The sequence below is a fragment of the Crocodylus porosus genome, unplaced genomic scaffold (assembly GCF_001723895.1).
Source record: "Crocodylus porosus isolate Cpor-Errol unplaced genomic scaffold, CroPor_comp1, whole genome shotgun sequence".
NCBI lineage: Eukaryota > Metazoa > Chordata > Crocodylia > Crocodylidae > Crocodylus > Crocodylus porosus.
The window spans coordinates 65,949,537-65,975,759 of NW_017728948.1; the positions used below are offsets into that span (position 1 = coordinate 65,949,537).

The 26,223-nt window shown below is 40.3% G+C and overlaps 2 protein-coding genes across 3 annotated transcripts in view; both read left to right on the forward strand.

Moving 5' to 3' along the window:
• The window catches only part of DNAJB14 (DnaJ heat shock protein family (Hsp40) member B14), a 35,616-nt gene extending 25,305 nt beyond the window's left edge, over positions 1–10,311 (forward strand). For both annotated transcript variants that reach the window (XM_019552839.1, XM_019552838.1), the window contains exons 4-8: positions 2,370–2,555; positions 2,867–2,961; positions 3,852–3,961; positions 4,782–4,954; positions 7,585–10,311. In XM_019552839.1, coding sequence (XP_019408384.1) covers positions 2,370–2,555; positions 2,867–2,961; positions 3,852–3,961; positions 4,782–4,954; positions 7,585–7,709 — 689 coding nt within the window. In that variant the 3' untranslated portion in view covers positions 7,710–10,311. The remainder of the gene's footprint in view (positions 1–2,369; positions 2,556–2,866; positions 2,962–3,851; positions 3,962–4,781; positions 4,955–7,584) is intronic.
• Positions 10,312–17,172: 6,861 nt separating this feature from the next.
• Positions 17,173–25,194, forward strand: LAMTOR3 (late endosomal/lysosomal adaptor, MAPK and MTOR activator 3). The gene is made up of 6 exons (XM_019552999.1): positions 17,173–17,423; positions 17,722–17,756; positions 19,961–20,019; positions 21,153–21,286; positions 22,516–22,579; positions 24,319–25,194. Exons 1-6 carry the CDS (start codon positions 17,415–17,417, stop codon positions 24,390–24,392), a joined length of 375 nt encoding a protein of 124 aa, XP_019408544.1. The 5' UTR covers positions 17,173–17,414; the 3' UTR covers positions 24,393–25,194.
• The last annotated feature ends 1,029 nt before the right edge of the window (positions 25,195–26,223 follow it).

A 26,223-nucleotide genomic window follows, 5' to 3' on the forward strand; every position in this document is an offset into this window, starting at 1 on the left:
CATCCCCCGCCCTGTTGCCAGAGAAGCAGGTAAGGATCGGGCCCGACCTTTGCGTACACGCCACAGGGGTTTACTTCAGTTTAAACTGAATGCTTCAATTTAGGGAGAATGAAACTGAAGTAAATCCCTGTGACGTGTACAAGCAGCCAAAGGCTTTAAGATGGAAAATAACTCATAAAAACCAAGTTAGTTGCAAATAATTCCCTTAATAACTCTTAATAGCCTTATTATCTAAAATGTATCGTGATCCGATTAAATATAAATTAGTTTAAAAATAAATCTGCCTTCTAATTAATTGCATCTTAAATTATTAACTTTCAAAGTCAAACTCTTTATTTATGCCTTTTAATACTAGTTCTTCAGACAGAGAAGGCAGTGTATACTAATATAGTCACTGTCTAGTTCTCAAATAAAGTTGCAATATGGCAGTGTACTGGTGTAGACAAATGTTGTAGTCCAAACAGAAAATTGCTTCAGTCAAGGCATGTGATTTTCCTTAAATTGAAATTGTTAAATTTTGCTATAGTGTTTTACACAGACTACATTTTTGACTGAAATCTAACTTTTAAAAATATTATTTGTTTAGTTTTTGGAGTTGGGTTGTTATGGCAAAATTGTTGCAATGTATTTGTCAGCAGTCTCTTGATTTTTTGGGGGGGATTTTTTTCTGTGAGAAGGGGGTGTGTTTTAGGAGGAGAAACCTATTTAAACCTTCAGACCACAGGTGGTACCATTGTCATGGTATTAAAAAGATTTCATATTATTGTTTTAATTTACTAAAGATAATTCTTGTTTAATTACTTTGTTTTAATTACTAAAAATGCAGCAGATTGAACGTTGTACTGACTTACTCCAAAGGGGTCTGTAGATTTCGCACACCCCTACTGCATAACCTTAAGTGAGCTGTATTCAATTCGGATTCGGCCCAAATCGGGACATTGATTCAATTTGTTGATTCAGATCACTGTCCTGATTTGATTCGGCCAAGTCCAAACCTGAAGATTCGATACTGATTCAGAGAATCAGTGATTTCAGTCATATACACAGCTTTAAATGTTTTTTCTACATACCTCAAGGTACCAGGCACACCTCGTGAACAATGCAACGGTGGGGCGGAGGGAACGTCACATAGGAGTGGGGGGGGCTGGGGGCCTGCGTGCTCAGCAGCAGACACCCCGCCACCCCCCCATGGCCTATCTGGCTTGGCAATCAGTGAGGGGACCTGGGTGTGCCCCCCAGACCCAGGAGGCACCAGTCACCGAGCTGGGGGTGGAGAGGAGGCTGTGCTCTGCAGTGGACTCAGAAGTGGATTGGAAATGCTTCTGGTCCATTTCCAGGTCCACCACCAAGCACGGTTGGAACTCCCCTGCACTCCCGTGGGATGCTCCATCCTCCTCAGCATTCACAAGCTGCCTGGTACCTTGAGGTATGTAGAAAAAACATTTAAAGCTCTGTCTGTGGCCAAATTGTCGAATCTCTCCAATTCAATTCGGAGAGATTAAAGGGTCTCATGATTCGATTTGAATTTGGAGATTCAGCCATCGAACTGGGCTGAATCTCCTCCAAATCAAATCAGTGACCAAAGGTTCACACAGCCCTATTATCCAGTACATCATGGATACATTATGTACCCGGGAATACTTAGTGAATTTAAAGGACTTTTGAGCCTGGGTAAAACCAGGAGAGCTTGTAAGCTGTTTAAACTGATTATTTTCAGACTGCCTTACTGAGCTTTTTCCTTTCACCACTGCAAAACCAAAGAAATTAAATAAAAGGTTATTTTCTATACAACATTAATGTTTCAAGATCAAACATTTAAGTTGGGTAATTCTGGAAGTTGAAGTTACTTTAGCGTTTTGCAGCATATCATGCTGCATAGTTAATATTTTCTATTTCTTTCTTTTGCTGAATGTAACTCTTAACGTAGGGCATGTTAGTATTGTCCATAAAATTGAGAGGAATGGCTACATGGTAGTTAAAATAATTGGAGAAAGCCAAAGTTATGCAGTTGCCTGCCTTTTGGGTTTACTATTATGAGTAAACTATTAAGAGTTAACTATTATGAATAATGTCAGTTTTGGAAGAAGGAAAACCTCTTTTAAACAAGGAGAATATTCTCTTTAAATATGGGTATAATCTAGCTATATTTACACAAGCATACAAAATCGTACCTGTGCGCAAAATCTAGGAAGCGGCTAGTGGACAACCAGGAGGGAATCTAAGGTAGAAGATCAGCTGTTTCTGGATGCTGTTCCAACATAGTATCCTCTGAGAAGCATATGAAAGTCCATTATATTATCTTTTACTTAGAAATTACAACATTATCATCATTCATTTGTGAGCTGTCTTCTTTTTTTCCTTTATTCCAGAGATTGGAAATGCATATGCTGTGCTGAGCAATCCGGAAAAACGAAAGCAGTATGACCTCACCGGCAGTGAAGAGCAAGCATGCAATCACCCTGGCAATGGTAGATTTAACTTCCACAGAGGTTGTGAAGCTGATATTACGCCAGAGGATTTGTTCAACATGTTCTTTGGGGGCGCGTTTCCAACAGGTATTTATCCATTAATGGTTAAAGGGCATGTTTTTAGAGATGCACTATAGAATTCTGATATTTTATTATGGATATAATTAAAGCAATTTATCATTATAAACTACTGTAATGTAGTGGTTAATACTAACATTATTTTAATTTTAGTTACTTTCCAGTTACTATGGTTACTTTACAGAAAGAATACGGACTTTTATTTAATATGATTCAAAGTATATTTTAACATGAGTTAATGTGATTCAAAGTATTTAGTAATTTAAGTATGCACTATTTTAAGTGTAATTAGATGGTAATCCTACATTCTGTTTTCTTAGGTAGTGTACATTCATTTTCTAATGGTCGGGCTGGATACAGTCATCCTAACCAACACCGACAGAGTGGACATGAAAGAGAAGAGGAGAGGGGTGATGTATGTTTGAACACTTTTTGACTGAAATCTACTGCAAGAGAAAGTTAGCTGTTGTCATGTGCGTGGTATGATTTCAGGGGAGCTTTGCATGTTGTAGGAAGACCTGCATTTGCAAGTGAAATATTTTGCAGGCTTGATGTGAGACAGTCTGGTTGTGTTTGTAAATAGGCAGATTTGAAAAAGATACTTTTTCTTCTATCAAATACTGCATGTCGTTTGCATCCTACTGAAGTAAATTTCTGCTCACTTGTTTTCTGTGTTTGTCCACACTTGTAAGCTAATTCATATTAAAGTAAGGCTCTCATTTAAAAAAAAAAACTGGCTACTCCCAAATGTCTCCATGTGTAAATGAGAGCTTTAGTTACATGTGAGGCCTACGTAGGCCTGATCTAGAGTCTAAGTTGGCAAAAAGACTGTTGACTTTAGAAATCTCTGGATGAGGCCACTGGAGTCTTTAAACATCAGTGCTGTATGCTGAGAGGTGGTGTATTCCCATTGCTGTGAGTAGATTAATGTTGTATATATTGAAACTGAGTGATTGGGAGAAAAAGACTCTCTCTCATTTGTGGACAGTGCTGCCAACCACAGTCAGATCCTGACCTTGATCTTGATGCTGACTAGAGCCACTGGGCACTGATGTGGACACTGATTTTAAAAAAAAAAAAAAAAAAAAAAAAGACTGCCGGCAATTCTGAGGTGGGATACCTGTCAGCATGCACAACTATGTAGGCTGACAGAGTTGGTCTAACAACTTCTGGTTTATTGATGCTGTTCAGGCTTAAAGAAAGACTGTCTTAGTTAGGACTAAGCACTGTCAAAAAAAAAAAATATGTCTGTTCACTCGAACCTCGTTTTATGAATTGCTAAAATCCATCTATTTTCTCTGTTAGGGAGGCTTCTCTATGTTCATCCAGCTGATGCCTATCATTGTATTGATCCTTGTCTCCTTATTGAGCCAGCTGATGGTTTCTAATCCTCCCTACACCTTATACCCAAGATCGTAAGTAACGATGATTTAAATTTGTTCAGCAAGAGGAAAGCATGATTTTCTTTTAATAAACTTTTTTTTCTTTCTTTGTAAGCACTTAACACGTTTTTGCAGAAAGTTCCCCTCTTAAAAATACAGGTCAGAAGATTCTTTTTTGAACTGTGATAAAGGCACAAGAAGTTCTCCGTTCATTCTCTTTGCAGCAAAGTCTACTACAACAGTATTTTACCCCAGAATGTCCAAAAGGAAGTACTGATGCTGTAACTGTATCTGTTAAATATCTATAATTTGTTCTGTTAGCTTAAGGAAATAGAACATTGACTAATCACCCAGCAGATGAATCGTCTATGGATTATCGTTTTTGCCACTACTGTCTGAAGGGTCCTAACTTCCACAGAAGAAAAAATCCTTCTCTCTCATTCTGCTTCAGAGTTCATGAGCTCAACAGGAAAGATACTGTTTTCTTCTAAAACTATATTGCCGTGATGCTTAATAAACACCTCTCTGTGACCACAATCCTTGACTCCTAAATCCAGAAAATATCAGTAGGCAGAAGAATTTGTCAGGAGTTGGAATAAAACATTTGAGAGTGAAATGTTGTTTGATCACTATGGCATAATGACTTTTTCTAAATTTGCTAGGTTCCAGTGTAATTTGCTATTATATGATATATCAATGAATACGGTATATTAAACAAAAATATCTTACAAAAGTTAATTTTTGAGACAGAAAAAGCAGAGTTTTTATTTTCATGAACACAGTGAATTACTGATGCTTTTCACTAAGGGGAGCATTTGAAATACAGACTAACAAAACAATGCCTCTCTTACAGGAGCACAGGGCAGACCATTAAAATGCAGACAGAAAACCTGGGTGTCATTTATTATGTGAACAAAGACTTTAGAAATGAATACAAAGGAGCATCTTTACAGAAGATAGAAAAGAATGTGGAAGAGGATTATGTGTCAAACATTCGAAATAACTGTTGGAAGGAAAGGCAGCAAAGTAAGTTGACTCTGACTAATATTTGATGCTTCTTACAAACATGTTACTAGAAGAAAAAACTTACGTCCATGTTTGGAAGAAATGAAACAGCTATTTTTATTAAGTTGTTGTTAGTATGTGTTTTTAATGAACCAATATGAGGCATTCCACGTGTACCACTTTTTCAAAACAAAATATTACACCTTGTCTAAATTCATATAGTTTTTCCTCAGTGATCCAAGGAAATAATTGCCACCTGCAAAATGATAGGAGTGCCATCTGTAGTCTTTTCTTAAAAAATGAACACCTAGATTGTTGGCCTAGATTGACAAATGTATACTCAAATGAATAAACAATGAGAAATAAATACATTATTCCATTCTCCATCTCACTCGTCACTATGACAGCCAGAAAGAAATGGTGAGTATTGTGAAATCACCATCAGTTAACTGAGACATTTTCCAGAAATGTATACACATCCCTCAGTGAAGGCTGTCCCATGGGTGGAAAGAAGTTCTCTTCTTTCACCAATTGTATCTGTTGCAAATAGTCCAAATTTTGAGGCATATCACAAATGGCTGAGAGATCCATGAAGCCATCTATTCGCCAAAAACAACTCTCTAATGTTATAAATCAAAACTAACTTCAACTGGCCCACTCTTCCATGGTCCTGTACCTTCATAACTGACTTTATGCATAAAGACACCTTTCAAACTAGGTATCTCAATCATCTAGAAACATTTATATGAAAGTTAATTTCCAGAGGGAATTAAGAAGCAAAAATAGCTCTGCTGTAGGCAGATTTTCTTATAAAGAAATATCTATAAGTGATATGGTTAGAAAAGAATTTATATAGGTAAGTTGTTCTAAAGGAATGAACTTTGGGAATGAGGATTTCTAACTTGAGTCTTGCATAGTAGATCATCTTTTAAGAAGCTGTTTCAATGATACTTTGCACCAGTTGAATTAAAATTAGATTCAGCACAGACACATTTTGGAAAATTGTCATGAAAAATGAGATTTTGTGGATGTATATGTTCAGTCATTAGAGAGTATTCTGATGTAATCTGTAACTAAATATCGCAAATTATTAGATATCCATTACCAAAGGCTCTTTCAGTAATCTTCCTGAGGATTCCTAGCAGAAATGGTCATAACCAAAGACACAAATAGTTAATTTCTCATTGGCTAGTTAGCTGCCACATCTCTCATGGAAATATAAACCAGTCCAAATCTAGAAAAATGGTTCTGACAAACATGAGGGGTATAAGTCATGGAGCCAGTAACACATCAGTAACATAGCCAGCAGAATAAATGGAGGACAAATGAATCAAGGACTTTGTCATTTATTCAGAACTAAGAGTGCATTCATCTGCCAAAAAATGCATTTGTAATTTTTGTTTAAAATTAGCACCCAATAGGCATTCTTGGCTTGACGAATGAGCCAGTAATTTCACTCAATTTAATTGCATCATCCAGCACACGATCCTTTTAAAACTACCAGAAGTACTTTCTAATGGTAAACTCTAATCAGAGTACCTCGTGGCTACCCTATGTTTCTCACCACAAAAGAGCAGGGTCACTTGTAATTAAATTGTTTCCAGTACATACAAGGCTCGATTTTTATAAATCTCTTAATTTCCTAAATAGTTAAACGGACAAAAAAGCAACCCCCGTCCCTTCAAATTCTAAACATCAGTTTTTATCTGTACATAGTAATTTAAAACTTTATATGTTTTTATTAAACTGTCTGCTTCATGTTTTTTTTATATTTTTATACATCAAGTAGTTAAACACCAAGTACTTAAAATGTTCCTTCCAGTGTTAGTTGTCTTTAAAGAATGGATTGTTAATTGATTTCAACCTAGGAGCCAAAAAAATATAGGTAGTCTATCTACATCAGTGTTTCTCAGTCCATGGGTCATGACCTAAAAGTGAGAAAAAGTAAGAATATATGAAAGGGTCACAAACAAACTTTAAAAATGGATCAGTAAACTTTAAAAATGGAGAAAAACATGGGAAATCATGTCTTTTCCCTTGCAGTCTGTCAGAGTTCCACCCTGCAAGAAGCTGCTTGGGCCTGCCCTGCCTCTCTCACCCACCTCCTGCCCCCCACACTGAGCGGTTGGTGCCAGGGTGCAGCAGGTCAGGAGTGAGGGGCACTGGGCCAGGACTGACTATCAAAATTTACAAATGGCTCCTGGTATGAAAAAAAAAGGTTGAAAACCACTGGTCTACATCACCTCTGTAATACAGAGAGAATAGTTTTAATTCCTCAGATCACTGCACTGATTTGTGAAGCCTGATGTAGTTTCAGAAGTGCATTTAATTTTACTGCTGCTGAGATCTCTAAAGATATTGATAATGCATCAATCACCTGAATGAAATGGTACACATCTGCATTAGTATACAGAAAACCAGTAGGGGGCAGAGCAAAAACAGCTCTTAAATTAACAGCTACTGTGTGAAACCTGAAAACATGGGAAGTGTTACACTGAGAAGCAGTGCTTATGGAGAACCAGCAGGAGGGAGCCTTGTTACAGTGCTAAGATACTGATGCTGCTGTGGGTATCCACTGGAAGGAGAAAACAGAAGGGTAAGGGGACAGTTAGATGTCATACTCTTTTTAACCCCAAACTTTTTTTTCAAAGAAACAGACTTACTATATGCAGCAAAAGTCTACCGAGATGATCGTCTCCGAAGGAAAGCAGACTCCATGTCCATGGACAACTGCAAAGAACTGGAGCGACTGACTAGTTTATATCGAGGAGGCTGAACTAGAATTTTACATGTGCATCTTGAAGTACGCTGTTATCATTCCTATACGTTGAAGAAGTCTAATTTTTTCGTGAAAGCTGGAAAGAGGGTGGATGTAAAACTCTACTGTGTAGCTGTTTCCAGAATCCTTATGCTGAAGTATCATTTAATGGCTTCTTTACCTACTATGAAATATAGGTATTTTAATTGTTTAGATTTTACTCCAAAAGCTTCTGTGAATTGTTTCAGCTCAAAAAGGATGCTATACTTGTAGAGACTTAGTCATAGTGGTTCTCCTCTTAACATATTTGCTGTGTAAATATCTGTGGAAAGAACACGTTGTGTATATACAAGATAAATGACTTTCTATTTAATATTTCAGAGATCTAGCTCCATAAAACATTTTGTCTCACTGATGGAATAAATAGTCTGATTACATCACTCCTTATGCAGATGTCAAGTGTGTGGAGTTTAAATAATAATTTTTAAATTATTTAATTTTATGTAAAATTGTCTGACTTTACTAGTTTGGAGGATATTTTTAAATATAGCAGTGTATATTCCTAAATATATGTTGGGGTAAATTGATATGGTGTAGAGTAGCAATTAGCTATTGTAGTTTTTAAGCATTTCTTAGCAATGCTAAGAAACTACATTAATTTTTTTTTTTTTTTTTTTTTAAGTAAATCGTTGCGAAGTGCAGTAGAGAAATTATGGACATTGCTTTTAGTACTTGAAACAATTCATAGCAACTCTGCCATTCGGTATTCCAGTAGTAGTAAGTCCATACGTATGTTTAACATGCATTTTACAGCTTATTTAATTTTCATTGCAAAAGTAGGGGGGAAAAAAACATTTGATAGTTATTTAATTTAAAAAAACAAAACTTTTTCCTCTTCAGAGATGTAATTTCTTATTCATTTTAAACTAGTTTCCTCAAACTTATTCTTCTACAGGCATCATTTGTGAACCCAGGAAAATCGCCGCTAATGTCGAGCCATGTGCCTTGTTACACTTCTGCCAACTATTAAATGCTTCGCTAATTTGTAACATACTGCTGTGATATGAGCCCTACTTATCTGGCCAAGAACAGGAATTAGAGAACGTTTCAGGGTATAAAGCTGTTCGGTCCAAAACTTTAGTAAATTGATTTTCTGTAGATGAGCAAATATACCAATTACTTATCTAATTCAATATACTTTAATTTTATGGGCTGTACACTTAAATTGCATGGAGTTGAACTCACTGACACAAATTAAGAAGCATTTTGAAGCCATTGAGTACACAGTACTTTGTGCCCACAGAGTGAGAGAGTTTTGAGTTTGGTTTGTGTCACTTAAGTTGTAATTTCCATGTAGTTGGGCACATCTACATATGCTATTAATGTGAAGCAATAAACTCTGGCACAGTTCATGCCAGAGTTTATTGCTCCTGGGCACAGCATTTACACATGCGTCCAGGAACAGAGCATGTTGAATGCATCCCCAGCTGGTAGGGCACCCAGTGGGGGTCAGTCTGGAGGTGCTCCTGCCCTGCTCCAACATGCTGTCAGGCTGGCAGGGGCACAAGAATGCTCCAGTGCAGGGCTAACTGGCAGACAACCCCACATTATGGCGCCCTTGTGCCCCAGCCAGCTCTAATCATCATCTACACATGTGTTGCAGCATATTAAATAATTCGGCCATAGGATGGTATTTGCATCAGTCAGTACTATTGCATGGTGAAGTTAATTAGTTTACTGTGGCTTAATAGTGCCACATCTGCAGACAGTGATGCTTTACTGCGGAGCTAATTCATCAGCTCTCTGGTAAAGTGTCTTGTGTAGATGCTGTGTAGCAAAATCTTTGATGTATTGAGAATACAAATTATTGATTTGTAAGGAGCCAAATTCTGCTCTCAGACTACACCAGTATAACTATATCATTGAAGCCAATACCTCATTGACTTTACTGGACTTTTGGTTTTTTTATTTAAACTTGATGTAACTTGAGAACAGAGTTTGGCCCTACAGGCACTTAAATGCTGTTGTGTGGCCCTGAAATCCTTTTCTATATGCCTTTTCTTAAGTGTCTCACTGAAAATGCCCTGTGTTATATATAGTAGTGCAACATGGAACAGGCTTGCTGCTGACGCATAAAATTAGTAATCGGAACACAACATTTTTGGGCATTTGAAAGAGAAATGTTCAAAGTTGATACCAAAGGTGATTACAAAGTAGAGCTGAGGAAGAACAGGGGTTTCATTGCTATATGTCCCTTCTACTTGATCTGTGGGGTAAGTGAAGAGGGATTATGAATCATCTATTTACTTTATAATTTCCCCAAATGTTTGTTGTAGAAGTAAAAAAGAAAAGCAAATATGAATTCCATGAGTTATGGAAATCATTGCAACTGTTTGTTTGGGAAATAATATACAAAACTAGTCTTAATAAAATAATTGTTTCAATTAACCTTATATATTCTTGCCCCCTACTTCATAGATGCTTCAGTCTGCTTGTGAATGACATTTAGAGAGTACAAGAGAGAATCGTTTTGTAGCGTGTTTATAAAAATATTGGGGCTATAAAGCTACAGTTAAGAGGTACTCAGTAAAGCTGCTGACAATAAATGAGGATGTATCTACATTGTAGTAGTTTCTGCTTCGCTTGAAAATCAGGGAAAATTAATCTGTGCAGAACTCTACTCAGCTGGTTACTGGCAACAGCCTAGTTGGTTTAAAGATAGTTTGTATAGCTGTAAACTACACAACAGTTGTTACTGCAGTTGGCACGGCAGCATAGACACACTGATAGTTTCTGGACAATTCATTCCAGTGAATAATAATTTACTAAAATGTTACCACTTTTCACAGAACATGCCATTCAGCAAAAATGCTCCCCAGTGCGTAGGGCTCAGACAGACGATGCATTTTACACCAGCTAAATCAGCCTTTAAACCAGGGTAAACATAATGTACAGCCCTAACCAGTGCAATCTACCTGAATCTAGTCTAGAATTATCCTAAAAAAACTGGTGGGGGTAAAACTACAGCAAGTGTTGGTAGGAAATGCATAAGTTTCTAGTAGTTTCCAAAAGGGTGGGGAAGCTGTTGCTCCAGACTAAGCGCCAACCTCTGTGGGGTTACAAATGTAGCAGAATCACTCCCACTTTAACATGATTCATCCAAAGCTATTGTATGGTGCCTGCAACCTAAGAGCTACATGCTGTAATAGTGCTTGTTGTAAGCAGCCCATACTCCACACCTGTTCTTCTCTCTAGAACTTACTATAATTTTCAGCAGTGTACAAAAATGATGTAAATAACACGGATGCAAATGAATTGTGTGCCCAGGCTCTTAACAGGTTAAATATTGACAGGGTCTCTTTTTTTCTATATACCAGTATTGGGAATGGTTAAGGATGGGTATTATTTCCTGCCTACAGTAAGAGTAACCTGCAAGTTTTCTTTCTATGTCAGCATGTGGATTCCTATATTTCTTTATGATGTACTTCAACAAAAATCCAATTATTTTTTCGTACTCGAAAAATGTGAGGAATGGCTGGTCTCTTCTTTTGCTAGAAGGTTCTGCTAGATACTACAGGGCACTTGTATTGCAAGCAAGATGTCACCTGAAGGGATGGGATGTTAGAAGCTTTCAAGAAGTCCTTTCTTCAAAATGTAATTATAAAATACTCTTTAATATTTCAGTCTTACTGAAAACCTTTGCTATCCTCAGCTGATTGGATTTCATTCTTGACACTTGTGACTACCACATCACTAGTTCTCAGTGTATTTGTTTTCCAGTGAGGACCTGAATTTTGCAGGTATAATAAACAGGGAGAGGTCATTTTAAATTAGCAAGTCCTTGCAGGGCCATCTTGATACATAATGAACAGAAATGGGCATAAGCCAGTTTTTTTCTTTTGCAGATGACCTTTAAAAACAGTAAAACAAATCTTACACAAATATAAAATCAAATCTGTGACCAATTTAAAGTAAAATATGTTGCCCATGCTTTCAGTTGACATTCTTTGTTCTATCTACAACCAGATTAAAGGTTAATTTAGGACCCTTAAAAATGTACTTCATTCTTTTTGGAAGATTTCAGAAGAGAAAAAAATATAACTATTAACATATAACAGGCACTCTATTTTAAAAGCAGAGTAAACTTAAAAACTTTTCTGGAGATTTTTTGGATACTGTTACAAGTAATGAGACCATTTTCCCTTCAAATGGTCAGTATAGCAATCTGTGTTTTCCAAGGTTTTTTTCATTTGTGTTAATTTCAGTTTTTCCTTGAATAAAAAAGTGGCCAATGCCCTGTGTGTGGATCTTTCATGCAGCAACAAAGGAATAAATAGGAAAATGTGTATTCAAAACCAAAACTTGACAGAGGACTATAAGGTTAAGTATGATTATCTGAAACTATAAAGCTCTTAATTTATGTTACTAGGTCTTAACTTGTCCAAATTTTGTCAAAGAACCAGTCAATTGTATGGGAAGAAACATGGTCTGGTGATTAAAATGAAGAGTGAGAAACAAGCCCTAGTTGTAGTCAAATGACTCTGGAATAACAATGAATTTGGTACTATCACTTTATTTTTTGTTCATCATTTCTCATCTTCCTTGTAAATTGCAATGAGGTACTCAGATAAAAGGGCACTGTGAACATAGAACATTATTACAAATATATTCACATTTGAACTGCAGCCACTTCAGTTTCAGAGTAAACATCAAAGAGAGAGCAAATATTAGTGCAGTTCTAAAAAGAAATATTCCATGATTTCACAGCCTGTTTTGCGCTCCCTGTGGTTTTTGTGATACCACTAACCCTGGTAGAAATCAAGTCTGAAGCTCAAAATTCTTCAGGAACTTGAAAGTAATTTTAAGATTTAGCCTTTAGAGAGAACATGCAAGGAAAGATGTTTGGTAATATTCAGCACTTGTGGCTGGCGGTGGGTGTTCAGAAAAGCTCAGTTCCACTAGGAACCTCAGGACAGTGATCAGATTGATAATGAGCTTTTAAATGTGTTTATTAAAACTGATGAAGCATCTGGGTTGGTGTCTTTGTGTCCTGAATTACCCTATCAATTAGGCAAGTGTTATGACAAAAGGCCTAGAGGGTTATGCAGAGTGTAATCAGATATGAAAGATGGCTTCATGAACAAAAATAAGCCTAACTTTTAAATCCAGTTAAATATAAGCCATGAATGAAGGGTTTGGAGTTTTTCAACACAGTAGAGTGGAAGAACAAGCAAACATAATGATCTGTGACTAGTGGTAGCTACTTCAAAACTTATGTTCGTTTCTGCTCCTCACTATTAGATGGCAGGAGGAAATGGATATGAAAAGTCTGGAATGGGGAGGAAAAAACAGCCTTTAAGTCTTCATACAGATTTGGGTTTTTTATGTGTTTAAGTGTCAGTCTACACATGTGTTAATGCACCGTAATCTGTGCTACTGGCACATGTCTTTTACATGGTGCTAATGTGCAGTTAACTAATTCTATGGCACATTAGCATGGTTTTCGCTGTGACAGTAATGCACAGTAAAATTAATCTACTTTACTTCTAGTATCTCTTGTAGATACACCCAGTATGTAGGACCAGGCCTAATCTTTGAGATGATTTTGTAATCTTTCTGGAGCACTTCAGGCTTCCTCACTACTAAAATATGATTTTTTTTTTCTAGATCATTTGATTTCTTCTAAGCATGTTAAAAAGAAATGTTCCTTATATTAAGGATTCTGTGAAGTGTGTTTTTTAAAGCTTCTCTGCATATATAATTTCCCTGATCAGTACACGATTTCTTTTCTCTTAATACCAAGGTTTGCTGATCTCGGGGCTAGTAGATTTATGAATATTGTATGTGCACAGATGTATAGATGTACATACTTTTATCCAGCTAATACCTCAACCTTGTGATATAATATTGTACCTCTGTAAGTTTGCACAGAGCAGGGCTTCCACTAGCACCAAGAAACTATCCATCCAACTTTGGTGGGTTCTGTTGTCACTGATCTTAAAAGACTTACTTTTTTCCAGTGAGTGAGTGACCTTCTCATTACAGTGTTCATTCTCAAAAGCAAATTATACTTGTTCATTCTGCACTGCAATCTGAAAGCTGACAGGGTAAAAAAGCAATTCTCATTTTAAATAAAATATGAAATATCTGTAATGTTAAGCCATTTTCAAATCCATTTATGGACCTGCTGCTGGCACTGGCCCTTGCTCAGCCGAGACGATGATATTTTAAAAGCATTGCCTGGCATTGTAAATTCCCTTGCTTGGTTTAAAAGTCTGAAGGAACTTGGATATTTGTTCTCTAGACTCTTGAAACAAGCACTGGAGTTACTGAAAATAAATTGTGCTCAAGACCCCTCTAATAAATTTAATGAAAGCCTTACAAAAGGATATTCAGTGAAACGAAGTTGGCATCTTAAAAAAGATCTTCTATTATTTTGTCTAATTCAATAGCGCAGTCAAGATTTAAAGGTTAGGTTTTAAAAAACTACTTGTCTGATTTCTAATATATCTAATGTAATATCAGACTTATATTAAAATAAAATTATTTTCAGTGTGAAACTGCTACCATCTTATCTTTTTACCTGTTAAAAAACATCCCTGATGACTAACCATTCTAGTGTTGCTTCATGAAACGTGGTTTGCATTTAAAAAGGAAATAACAATGTTATGGTATTCTCAGCACCACAAACTAAGGTTTAAGAACAAAAAATGTTCAGCTTAATAATCAAGTAGTCCTTTTTAGGGTAAAATGTTATAGCTACTAGATAGAAGTTTAATATTAACATTCCTTATGGATTATTTTATAACTTGAGACTTCTCTACACAGGCATTTAATTACCTAAAGGATGACCACCTATTTGAAACAAAGTTCCTTAATTGAGAAAAACAGCTATTTTATTATTCATAAGTACAACATTCCAATGAGGCATAGTTCCTTGGCAAATGACGTGAAAAAGAAGAGTATTAGGTATTCATGACATGCTAGTTTGTGGTTAGTTTAAAAGTAGTCAAGATACAGAGAAAAAAAGACTTGTAGGGATGAATACAGAAGTAAGGGCTCTGCCTCTTGCAGACCTCAGGACTGTGTTCAGTGATTTATTTATATATGCACCATAAACTATTTAATGAAGTGAAATCCCGGCCCCATTGAAGTCAATGATGTACTACTGTTGATTTCAGTGGGGCTAGTATTTCACCCATAATCTTGCTCATAATTATCATGTACAGCTAAATGCAACTTTAAGTGAAACAATGGTAACAGTTATGTCACAGTAGTTACTTACTAGCAGGTGGCAGCCAAACAATGTTATAACTGAACATTATGCGACTTTAAATGATATGTTCTCTAATAACTCAGCAATGTAATAACGAAACAATGTTAACCAGGACGACATTAAGTGAGGAATACCTGTATTTGGTGCACATATATAAACTAATGTTAAAAAAATAACAAAAGGTATAATTGTATATGCTTCTTAAGAAGGAATAATAGCTGTCACTTTTGAATTTAAAAATTATGTAGTAGAGTGACAGTACACAAATGTCCTTCTGTGCGCTGAGGTGGGAATTAGTCTTTTACTTTACAATGAACTGAAGCTGTGGGGCTTTAGTATAATCCAACATGTCTGCTTAGCATATGTAACCAACCAGATAGCCTATAAACTCTTTCATATGAAAGTGAATACACTGCAGTTCATGATGGAAATGAGTTATGCAAAAAAAAAAAATCTAAAACCTAATTTTGTCATGTTGGGGGAAGGTTTGTTTGTAACGATGACTACATATTTCAGTCCTGCAAAGGAGTAGATAACTGCAAATATCTGTAATTTAACAAAAAATGACACTGAAATATAAACCTCATCTAGAAATTCTGCCTGCCAGTTCAAAATTATTTTTAAATTTTGAGAGAAAAATGAAAAAGGGCATTAAACAGCCACACTTGTCTTCTCTAATTAGATAATCTGATCTTTCATTCTAATTGCTGTTTTTATTAATAAAGAAATAAGATTTCTTAGAACAAATGGTGTTTAGTTGAGTGACATACATGATCACAAAAAACTGCGCCTATAGCTTTTACTGAATTTTATACAGTAGGTAGGAACTATGATAAAAGGAATGGGTTATGACCAGAGAAACTCTTTAAAAATCCAAAACACTCTGACTATAAACCCCAAAATCTGTGTTTTTACCCAATTAAAACGAAATGCCACTCTATAGGGATCAGTTAAACACAATGTTTTGCTGATATATTTACTATTCTAAAGCAATTTGGATGCCTACCAGTGCCTCAATCATTATAATAAATCTAAATACCTACATATTTTGGTGCTTGATTTTGTTTTTTTTATTATGGAAAATCAGAGCTCCCCCTCCCCCTTTGCTCATCAGAACATGGGTCCAGTTGTGGTTGCCCACCCCCTGCTGCTTTATGGCACTAAGCAGCCCTGATACGCTGCTGCCCCTCACTCCCAGCCTACAGCCCTCCTAGCACCCCTCATTCCTGACCTATTGCCCCCCACCCACAGGCCCCAGCCCCCCTAAGTGTGTGACAAAGGGGGTGGGTGTATGGGGAATGAAGTGCATGTGTGTGGAAGGGGGTGTATGGGCATAGGCAACAGGTTAGAGGTAGGCACAGGCGATGCGTCAGGGAGTAGGGGTACGTGCACCTTGGATTTCTGTCCCCACAGCAGTGTGCAGGGTTGCAGCCTGCCTAGACCAGTTCCAAGTAGGAGCTGCCTCTGCAGCACAGCAGGCGGGACCTGGTGTGCGAGGGAGTGCTGTGCTACCAGAGACCAAACTGAGGTGCAGCAGCATGGAGTTGGCCCTGCTGCTGCTGGATGGGCATGGGGTGCCTTACCTTGGAGGTTATAGCATGCTGCTCTCTCACACTATTCTGCCTGCTGGGCCATGGAGGCAGCTCCTGCTCAGCTGGGCTGGTCTGGCTGCAGCCCTGACTGAGGGGGCATTTGAGAGCAGCCTTTGACTACCTGAAGGTGGTTCGAAAGCGGGTGGAGCTGGACTGTTCGTAGTGGTGGTAGATGACAGAACAAGGAGCAGCGGTCTCAAGCTGTAGCAAGGGAGGTTTAGGTTAGATATTAGGAAAACCTCTTACTAGGAGGGCAGTAAAACATGAGAACAGGTTACCCAGGCCTATCCCGTAAGCGACGGGACCTTCGAGCAGCAAAAGGCGCCCGCCCGCTCCCCCAGCCCCACGTTCCCCCCCCGGGACGAGCCGCAGCCTCCTTCCCATGCACCGGCCCTGCCCCGCCGCGGTTGCAGTGGAGACGCAGCGCGCAGGCTCCGAGCCACGCCTAGGCGGTCCCCCGGCCCGGCGCGCTGCGACCCAGCCCGTAACCTCCCCCCGCGCCCAGCTCCCGCCCGCCCTTCTCTGCGCCGGAAGTAAGGCAGCGGCTTCCGGGGCGGGGAGGTGGGGGTTCGCGTGACTCCCTCCCGAAGAGGTAGCGGTGGAGTTTGGGCTGCTTTGCGTGCGTTTGGGACGAGCTGCCCGCCCGTGGCCGGGGTGAGGCGGGGTAGAAGCTATCCTTCCCCTTCCCCACAGAAGGGGCCTGGCCGGGGCTGGGCCTGACGGGCGAGCCTCTTCCTTCCCCCAGCGCAGGCCCGGCCCGTGGCTCCGGCGGCGGTTCTGAGCCGCGACTCGGCTGTGACCCGTGGCGCTTGTGTTGCAGAAGCAGCGGCGGCGGCGGAGCGGAGGGGCCCCAGCATGGCTGACGTGAGTGCGGGGGCAGGGGCCTGGGGGGGCGGTCTCCCTTCCCAGCTATCTGAACGGGGGGAGGAGAGGGGCGGGGGTGGTGGTCTTCCCGCGCGGCTGAGCTGGTGCCCGGAATCCTTGCCTTGAGGTGAAGCAGATTTGCTCTTGGAGGCTAACTCCCCCCCCCGAAGAAGGGACGAGGAAACTCTCCTTCCCACCAGGAAATACCCTTTCTTAGGTAGCTTTACACTTGGGGTACTGGCGTGTACTGGCCAGGACCCTGCGGTGTGAACTGTGCCCTGCTTTTCTCTCTTTCTAGGACCTGAAAAGGTTCCTGTACAAAAAGCTACCAAGGTAATGTATGTGCATCATGTGGCCTCCCGATCTGTGGATGGGGGAGGTCCCGTGGCCTTTTGTGGGGGGGAGTGCATGTGGTGTTACATGGGGGGAGTGGGCATCACGTGGGCTCCAGGTGGGGGCTGCAGCACAGCATCCTACGAACTTGACCAGTGCAGTGTGTTTTCTTCTGTGAGGGGAGGGAGGCAGGGGTGTCATGTGTCCTCTGGAGGTGTGGCAGGGTGTCATGTGTCATCTAGGGGCATGGTGGGCAGTCATGTGGTTTCCTCACAATTTCCTGTGGTAGATCATCCCTGGTGCTGCTCTGTGAGGAGCGTGTGCTGCTATTTAATTTGAGTCATTGTCCTGCCTCTAGCAGAGCTCGCTGTATTGTCTGTGCTGTCAGGATGCTTCAGGAGCCTCTGGGTGTTCTGTGAAGTGCTACAGTACCCCACAATGGAGTCATTCTGACAGAGTGTCTTTGGCCACAAAAACACGTGTATTTACTCAGTTCAGTACTTAAATAGACCCTGCCAGCTGGAAATGTAGTATTCTACCCACAAGACGCCCACATCCCTGAAGTAGGCTGAAGTATAGTGCTGGAAGGGACTTCCAGAGGCCATCTAGCCCAACCCCCTGCCTGAGGCAGGATCATCCCCATCTCAACCACCCCATACAATCCATTATCTGAGTTCTACATAAGACTACCATCAGCCATAACACAACACAGCTCAAACCTGCTTTTCATTGTACGCTATGGGGAAACAGTATGCTAGAACGGATAACTCACTGAACTCAGCCGTCCAGGGTTGGGTACACACACCTTGTAGTCTTTGAGGGTACTCAACCCACTGTAAAAGCTTGGGGCGCCTCCTTTAGCGTGTGCTTTGTGGCAGGCCAGTAAGGGGTACTTCTGCACTGAGCCACCTACCTCACTATGCCTGACTACCTACCAGTGCCTCCCTGGGGATGCCTCGCATCTGGCTGACCTCCTTCCTGGAACATACCCACTAGCCTGGCGTTTACCCCTGCCACCGCCCAGGGTTGGGTACATACACCTTGTAGTCTTTGAAGGTACTCAACCCACTGTAAAACCTTGGGGTGCTTCCTTTAGCCTGAAGCACAAAAGTAGCCTCCCTTAGTCAGCCAGACCAAGGGAACACAAAGGCATGCCTCTCCCAACACAAGTCCACCACACTTGGTACAGTAAAGAACTTTATTCGTTCCAAAGGGGAGGCTTGGGGAAGGGTGCATTATAGAGGAACAGACTGACTTTTATTAGTAAATGTTTAGGATTGGGAATCCAGAAAAAAGATGACAAAGCTGGTAGGGAAATACAGATTGCCCAAGCGAGGGACTAACAATAGAGGGATGGGGGGTGAGGAGGGGAGCGCAACTAGGTTACAGGAGATACAGTGTTAGCCAGCTAAGCCCAGGGGTGGGGGATGGGGGGAAGGGGCAGGAGGGGGTTTGTGTTGCTGAGAGAGAAAAGAGATAGATGCACACAAACCTGTTACAGTGGTCTGCAGTGGTGGAGGAAGTGGTTTGAAGGACGTGTCTCAGTCCATATAGAGTCTCATCGCGGGGGTCCTCTTCGAGTGGAGCAGGGTAGTCCGTGGTTGAAGAAAGAATCCTCTTGAAGCACAAAAGTAGCTTACAGTGTAACCCTAAAGCAAACAGTGGTATGGTCACCTTTGTAACACAGATGCATGATCTATAGACTACATATCTAGTTAGGTTCCAAGTGGTTTACTCACAAGTATCATCCAGAGGCTGATAGAGCTTTCCTCTAGAGGCAGGTGGTTTGTAGTGTGTCCACGTGATGAGAGAGAGCTGCAGGTGTTCAGCTGCTCTGTATCTTCATCATGGCTACCACCCCTACTCCTGGGCAGTTTTGGCATATATAGCCCTCTTGACATCATGTACCTGATCCAGTGAAGGCCATCAGTTGGTGGCTGCCAGCCAGCCAACTTGAAATGCATCACTGGTTACAGGGCAGAGGGGCAGGGCTCCTACCTCCACCTGTAGTCATGAGGTCCTTGCTAAAACAATAGAGAGTTTAAGCCCCCACCCTGGTACCTGTCCCCAGGCACATAAGCAGAGTTGGTAGATGAGTATGTGGACAATGCTGAGGCAAAAAAGAACTGGTGAAAGAAAGATGGGGAGGAGGCTGGGATAGAAATACTCCACAATGCTCATGTTCTTTTTCTATCTTTTTACAGTGTTGAAGGTCTTCATGCTATTGTAGTCTCAGACAGAGATGGTGTGCCTGTTATCAAAGGTAATTCACAACTTCTAATGGTTGTATAGGGGTTTTTTTGGAGTGGTGGTTGTTTTTTGTTTTCTTAAGAAAAATAAGGTGTGGGGCTGGGGAGCACTAGATTAGATGATCCTGCCTCTGGAAGTCTGTGTCAAAACCAGTGATTCTCAACTGGCGACTTCATCTTTTGAAAGGTGCCATGAGGTGTGAGAAGATAAGCAAGGGTGTAAGGAGAGAAGCAGATAGCTTGAGTAGATAAATGCAGGCTTGTCCCTACCTAAATGATCCCCCAACCCCCTACTCCCAGGCCCCTCTGCAAGGAGGTAAGTGCTAAATTATAGAAATGAGTTCAGTGGCACCCAAATCTGAAAATGAACAAAAGTTACAGTGCTTCAGGTCCAAAAAGGTTGAATCACTGGTCTAAACTATTTTAGACAATTGTTTGAAATCTTAAATTGAAGGACAGAAATCTTACTTTTTTTTCTCCCATGTTCTGGCTTGAATGTACAGTTAACGTTGCACTCTGATCTAGATATTGAGCTGTTAAAATTTGGGACTGTTTAACATTGATTTTTTGAAGGTTTAAGTGTGGTTAAAGAAAACCCTCTACATAGGTTTATGCTGTGTGCTTGCCTGGTCTTAGTTGTCTTGTATCACTGATTAAAGAATTAGTCTTGTAAGTCACCAATCAGTGAGAAGGTGGAGGTGATGCATCACTAGTTTTATTTTAACAGCGATTTCACTGAATTCTGTCCATAGACATGTAACGCGTCCAACTTCTGTGGATCCATCACTGGTGCCACTGACAGATAGTCTGTCAGAGACTCAATGGCAGTACTACACACTTTTATCTACCATCTGAAATACAACAGGAGCTTGGTATAGATTAAATGTGATTGACCTCAGACCTATTGTGCATGAGATTTAAAAAAAAATAGTCGTATCAGTACATATTGTTGTACATCAAACTTCTAGAAACATAAGGCTTCTTCAGAACACTACGAAGCCTGGCTGCTGAAGTGATAATTGTAAAGGTAATGGTTTATGCTCATTTTAAAGGAGATATAATCTAGTTTATTATTGCTTGAACACAAGATGTGTGACCCAACTGCACAGACATTGTGTAAGAATATAAAATGTGTTATTTATTCTAGTTGCCAATGATAATGCACCAGAGCATGCTCTTAGACCTGGTTTTTTGTCTACCTTTGCGCTTGCAACAGACCAGGGAAGCAAACTAGGACTTTCAAAAAATAAAAGTATCATCTGTTACTACAACACCTACCAGGTAAGAGATTTCAGTATTGCTTTGACACAGTGGCAGGACCTATACCTAAAAAGTGGGGTAGGCAGGACTGGGGAGATTAAGCTGTATGGTTGGATTTTTCACTAAGGTTCTCTTATTTAAATGAGTTGACTTTATTTTCTGTGGTGCATAACAGCTAGTCATGGTGCTGGCTTATTTTGAATCAGGGCTGTCTGACTTCTAAATCCCTGGGGCCACAAGCTCTAGTGGCTGCATCAAGTGAGTTGCAGGCAACATGGTACATAGACGGATGCTGCCCTCCCCATCCTTGCTAACCTTCTACCCTGGCCTCATCTTCAACCCCCAATGCTGTGCTGGTGCTCCCTACTCTACAGGGGTAGAACAGTGCGGCCAGAGGAGGGTGGGAGGAGCCTAGAGACTTCCACTGCTGTTGGGAGCAGTGGTTGGGTGAGAGCCTGGGGGCCGCACAGGCTGCATGCCATGGGCCCCCAGTTGCGCTGCCCTATTTTAAACTTAACTCCTCTGGCAGGATTAACACCAGGGCAAGCAACTTTAAGTAACCCATTATTCTTCAGCAGATTTGCACTCCTTCCACTCAAGTCTCAGTGGATTAAAGAGCTTTTTATGTTCCATTGCAAAAGTAGCCTAGAAAACTTATGCCAACAACTTGGCAATATTTAGCTTTGTTTCAGAGAGAAATAATGTAAAAATTAATTGTTTGGACCAGTTAAATTAGTCTTGATATTTTTAGGTGGTTTATACTTGGCACGCCTGTTCTCCATGAGTAGTTTGGGAACTTCTCCTTCCCTTGATTAGTTTAAAAAGCAGTTCAGATAGCAAGAGGGTTAGACAACATAAACAGTATTCTGCAGCTCTTAGGTAGATCTGCAGTTTTACTAGATCTCAGATGCGAAATGTATGTATTTTCTGTCTGCATAGGAATGTAAAGCTGAACTAAGCCCCTTGGATCATTAAGTCCTGTCCCCTGCTCATGCAGGCAGTCCTATCATATAGCTTTATAAAACCTGTTAACCCTTTCTTTAATCCACAGGTTTTTCCAAAATGTTTACTTAACAACTAGTTCTGCCATCATTATTCCTATTGGTAATTTAAGTTGATGCGGCTACTTATGCTGAAGGGCTGCAGGAATAGGGAATTAATATAACAAGCTTAGCATTCATGTTTTGAAGCAAAGTAGGTTTGACTTTGTTTTTTATGGGACCTTTCTTGCCTTTTTTTTTTTTTTAAAGGTAGTCCAGTTCAATCGATTACCCTTGGTAGTAAGCTTCATTGCTAGCAGCAATGCCAATACCGGTACGTTTTCATTTTCTGTGATTATTTAAACTGTTAAAGATTTTGGCTGCTGATACATGTAGGGGGGGAAAAAAACCCAGTGCTTTACCAGAAGACAAAGCACATTAGTTTGACCCGGCTCCCCAGCATCTGTATAGATTGGGTGCTTCAGCGGTGCTTTTTAGTACTTTTTTATCTAATAGCTGATTGAATTGGCCATTAGATAAAAGCGCCAAAAAGCCCCACTGAAGCGCACAGTCTGTACAGAAGTTGTGTGAGCTGGGTTAAACTGCCTTTTCTGGGCATGCACTAAGCTGTAGCAGAGCCCGCTGAGCTTAAAGTAAAGCCCTGTTGTTGGGGTTTGGGTTTTTTTGTGGGGGGAAGAATGTCTCACATCTGTAAGCAGCCTGTTTGTTCTGTTTTTTTAGTTTTGGTTTGGTTTTTAAAACTAATAGCTATATTTAAGACGTGGCTACTTTGGAAAAATACCTGTCTCTGATTTTTTTTGAATGTTCATTACAAAACTGCTTTTAATTTGTCACTGGATTGTTAAAGGATGTCGTAATTTTTGGGGGGGAGGGCAGGGACAGAGGGAATAATAGATTGGGTAAAATTTTTCAAAAGCATTTAAGTGACTTAGATTCCCCCACTCTAAGCCAGGTGGTCAACAGAGGAGTTAAAGCACACAAGAAAAGGATGTAGTTCCTATGTCTGCTGCCTGATTTTTTTTCCCCCATTCCAAATGGTCAGGTACCCATTTACAGTTGGCTTGGCAGTGGCCTTCCAAGTGACTTCAGAGTTATGCTTGAACGATCCATAGTACATTAAGTGGAGTCTGTTATATTTTTTTTTTTCTTATTGATGCCAGTAGCAAAAATACAGCAAGCCAGTTTCTACCCCCTCTCTACTTATGGCCTTGGTATGCAAACTGTGAATCAGGCACTTCGGATGCATTCATTGATGCTGTAGTGAGGGGCCTGTTTATCTAAACTATTGAGGTCAAACTAAGCCTGCAGCCCAGATCTGCCCGCGGAGGTGGGTCATCAAGCACACGAGACTTCTCAGGTGGGGCTGGATTTGGCCCACGGGGCTCATTACTGTAGCTGCCAGAGCCCAGGAACAGTGTCATTAATCTCTGCTGTTTGAGCACAACTCTGGAGCCCCAGAACTTAACAGTGTTCTTCCAACCTCCTCACCCATTGCCAAGATTTGGGCTTTTAGTTGCCCCTGGTAACCAAGATGAGCAACAGCAGAAATGTTTGGGGTAGAAGTGAGCTAGTGGTGTTAACTTTCTGGAGCCATGCTGAAACAGTGGCCCCTTCAAATGCTGAGTTTAATGCTGCTGTTTGTAGGAACCCCTGCCATCCGGATCCAGTGCACAAATTTGACACTCCTGATCTAAAGTGACTGTTCTATGGCTTTCCAGCATGCATCCCTCCCACTCTTCCAGGGGGTTGCCTGGTGTAGAGGGTATACTGAAGATTACTAGTCAAGATCAAGAGCATGCTGCATTGGCTCCATTTCTGCTTCTCTTATGTGTTTTGCAAATAAGAGAGAACTGAGGGCACTTTAGTTTGGCAGTAGTTTGTATACCTGTCAACAGCTACTGTGTGCTGCTCCCACAGAGAATGAAAAGCCAAAGGGAAATATGTTTTGTTTTTAAAAAGTATGTTGTTGAAGGGAACTAAATGCTTTGCAGAGAGGCCTCTTAATAGACACTTGGATGTAAGCATTTGTATATTTTTCTCTTATTGTTCCAGGGTTGATCGTAAGCTTAGAGAAGGAGCTCACGCCCTTGTTTGAGGAGCTGAGGCAGGTGGTGGAAGTCTCTTAACCTGACGTTCTCTTCAAGTGCAGCGTTTGTCAACAACCCAATGGGCAAGAAGATTCCATAATTCAGTCCACAAAATAACAAATGTCTTGGAAGAAACACCACTTCTCATACTAAATAAGAGTAAAATTATACATAGTGCTGAGTCTGAAATGAGATACTAGTGTATTGTAGATAAAAACTTTTTGGCCACATTTCTTGGGCAGTAGTAGAGAGACCAATAAAATGGCTCCCATGGAGTTCAGCTCAGCCACTTGCTAAGGATCAGGCTTACCAGAGTTGGGCAACAACAACTTCATACCATAGATTCAAATAAGTAACCCAGAGTTCCTTGCTACGCAGGGAGTGAGGAATGGAGTAGGGTTTATCTTATGATTTAGCTACCATTACATACTGGGGAGGCAAAGGTTTCATTTTCCCAGTTGTCTTGTAATGAATGCTTCACTGCTTCTGTGCATGTGCTGGGGGAGAGAGCATTATGATAAAGGAAGTTTGCTAGCTGTTATTTATCAGTACAATCAGTAACTATCCCATGTTTCTCGTATTTGATGCTTTGGTAAAGGAATTCCACTAATTTGAATGTTAACTTACTTCTGGTGGGAAGTTACTTCTATAAAAGCTACCATTTCAAGGGTTTTCGTAATGCCCAGATATAAGTGCCCAATCAGTGTTCCATGTCCACGGATCTTTTTTTTAAAATGTAGGTGTGAGAGCCTTGTTTGTCTTTTGTTCTACTGTTCTTTGTGTGGGTGCATTAATGGTTTTCCTAAGTGAATCTAAATAAATACAGTATTTTTAAAAGTTGTAGCCTGTTTAGTTTTTCATAACTGTCCTAAACTAGTGCACCAACCTTTCCAAGCATCTCCCCAAAGCTACTGCGCTTAAATTTTGCTAGATGGAAGAGTTGTAAATGGTACAGTAAAGAAGCTTTGACAATGAAAGGCTTGCTAGCAGCCCACTTCCATTTAAATTAAGCTCTAGCTTCTGCACCTGTGCTGACTGATGCTGCACGTGGAAGTGGTAGCTTCTCAGCTGGCAGTCCCACAACAGCATTTTTATACTGCAAGGAAAATGCTGTGTTCCTAACTCATATTTTTAATGAAGTAGTGAACTCTGGCCTGCCTTGTCTCAAAAACACCAAACTGAAAACAAAACCTATTCTTTTTATTAGGTAGTTAATTGCAATCCTCTTCCACCTTGCTCAAGTCCCTGGCAAAAACATTAATAACCTACTTCTACAACAACTCATTTTGCGTTAAGGCAAAGTCACAAAAAAGCTGCTGCTTTAGGACAGCAGGAGGAAGACCCTGACCACTTGTTGCATTTTAATTGTTTTTCAAGGATGTGAGATGGGTGGAATAGGGTTACACTTGGGCACTTACTAAGTGGAATAAGATCTGCCCCCTTGTGCCAAAGTTGTTTCTTCAATTCTGTGACCGGGTGTTTTCTTATGGGAGGGAGCAGGCTTTTGCGAGTAGCCTTCAGGTACAATTTAAGTCCTAGAAAAGTAAAGCCGGAGGGACCTCAGAAAATCATCTAATCCAGCTTCCACCACAAGGCAGGATCATTCCTGAATACACCATTCAAAGAAGTTTAGCTAAAGCGCCTCTGCGGCCATTTTAAAATGCATGGAGGTCTAATAGGATGATAAAGCATTGCTAGAGTGTTTTAGTTAGAACGCAGAGTTTGTGTTCTAATTAATTCAGGGCATCCATTGAGTCTGCTCCAGTGCATTCTAATTAAAATGCAAATAAGCACATGTATAGTCAACCAGGAAATAGTCCATTTTCATCATCTTTATAACAACCCTTCAAGTATGTGAAGATTTATCTAA

What these genes read in the sequence shown, in the direction of transcription:
- LAMTOR3 (XM_019552999.1), top strand. An exon ending in TGGTGTGCCTGTTATCAAAG is followed by an intron (nt 20,020 to 21,152) that starts GTAATTCACAAC and finishes TATTTATTCTAG; the next exon opens with TTGCCAATGATAATGCACCA. An exon ending in TAGCAGCAATGCCAATACCG is followed by an intron (nt 22,580 to 24,318) that starts GTACGTTTTCAT and finishes TTATTGTTCCAG; the next exon opens with GGTTGATCGTAAGCTTAGAG.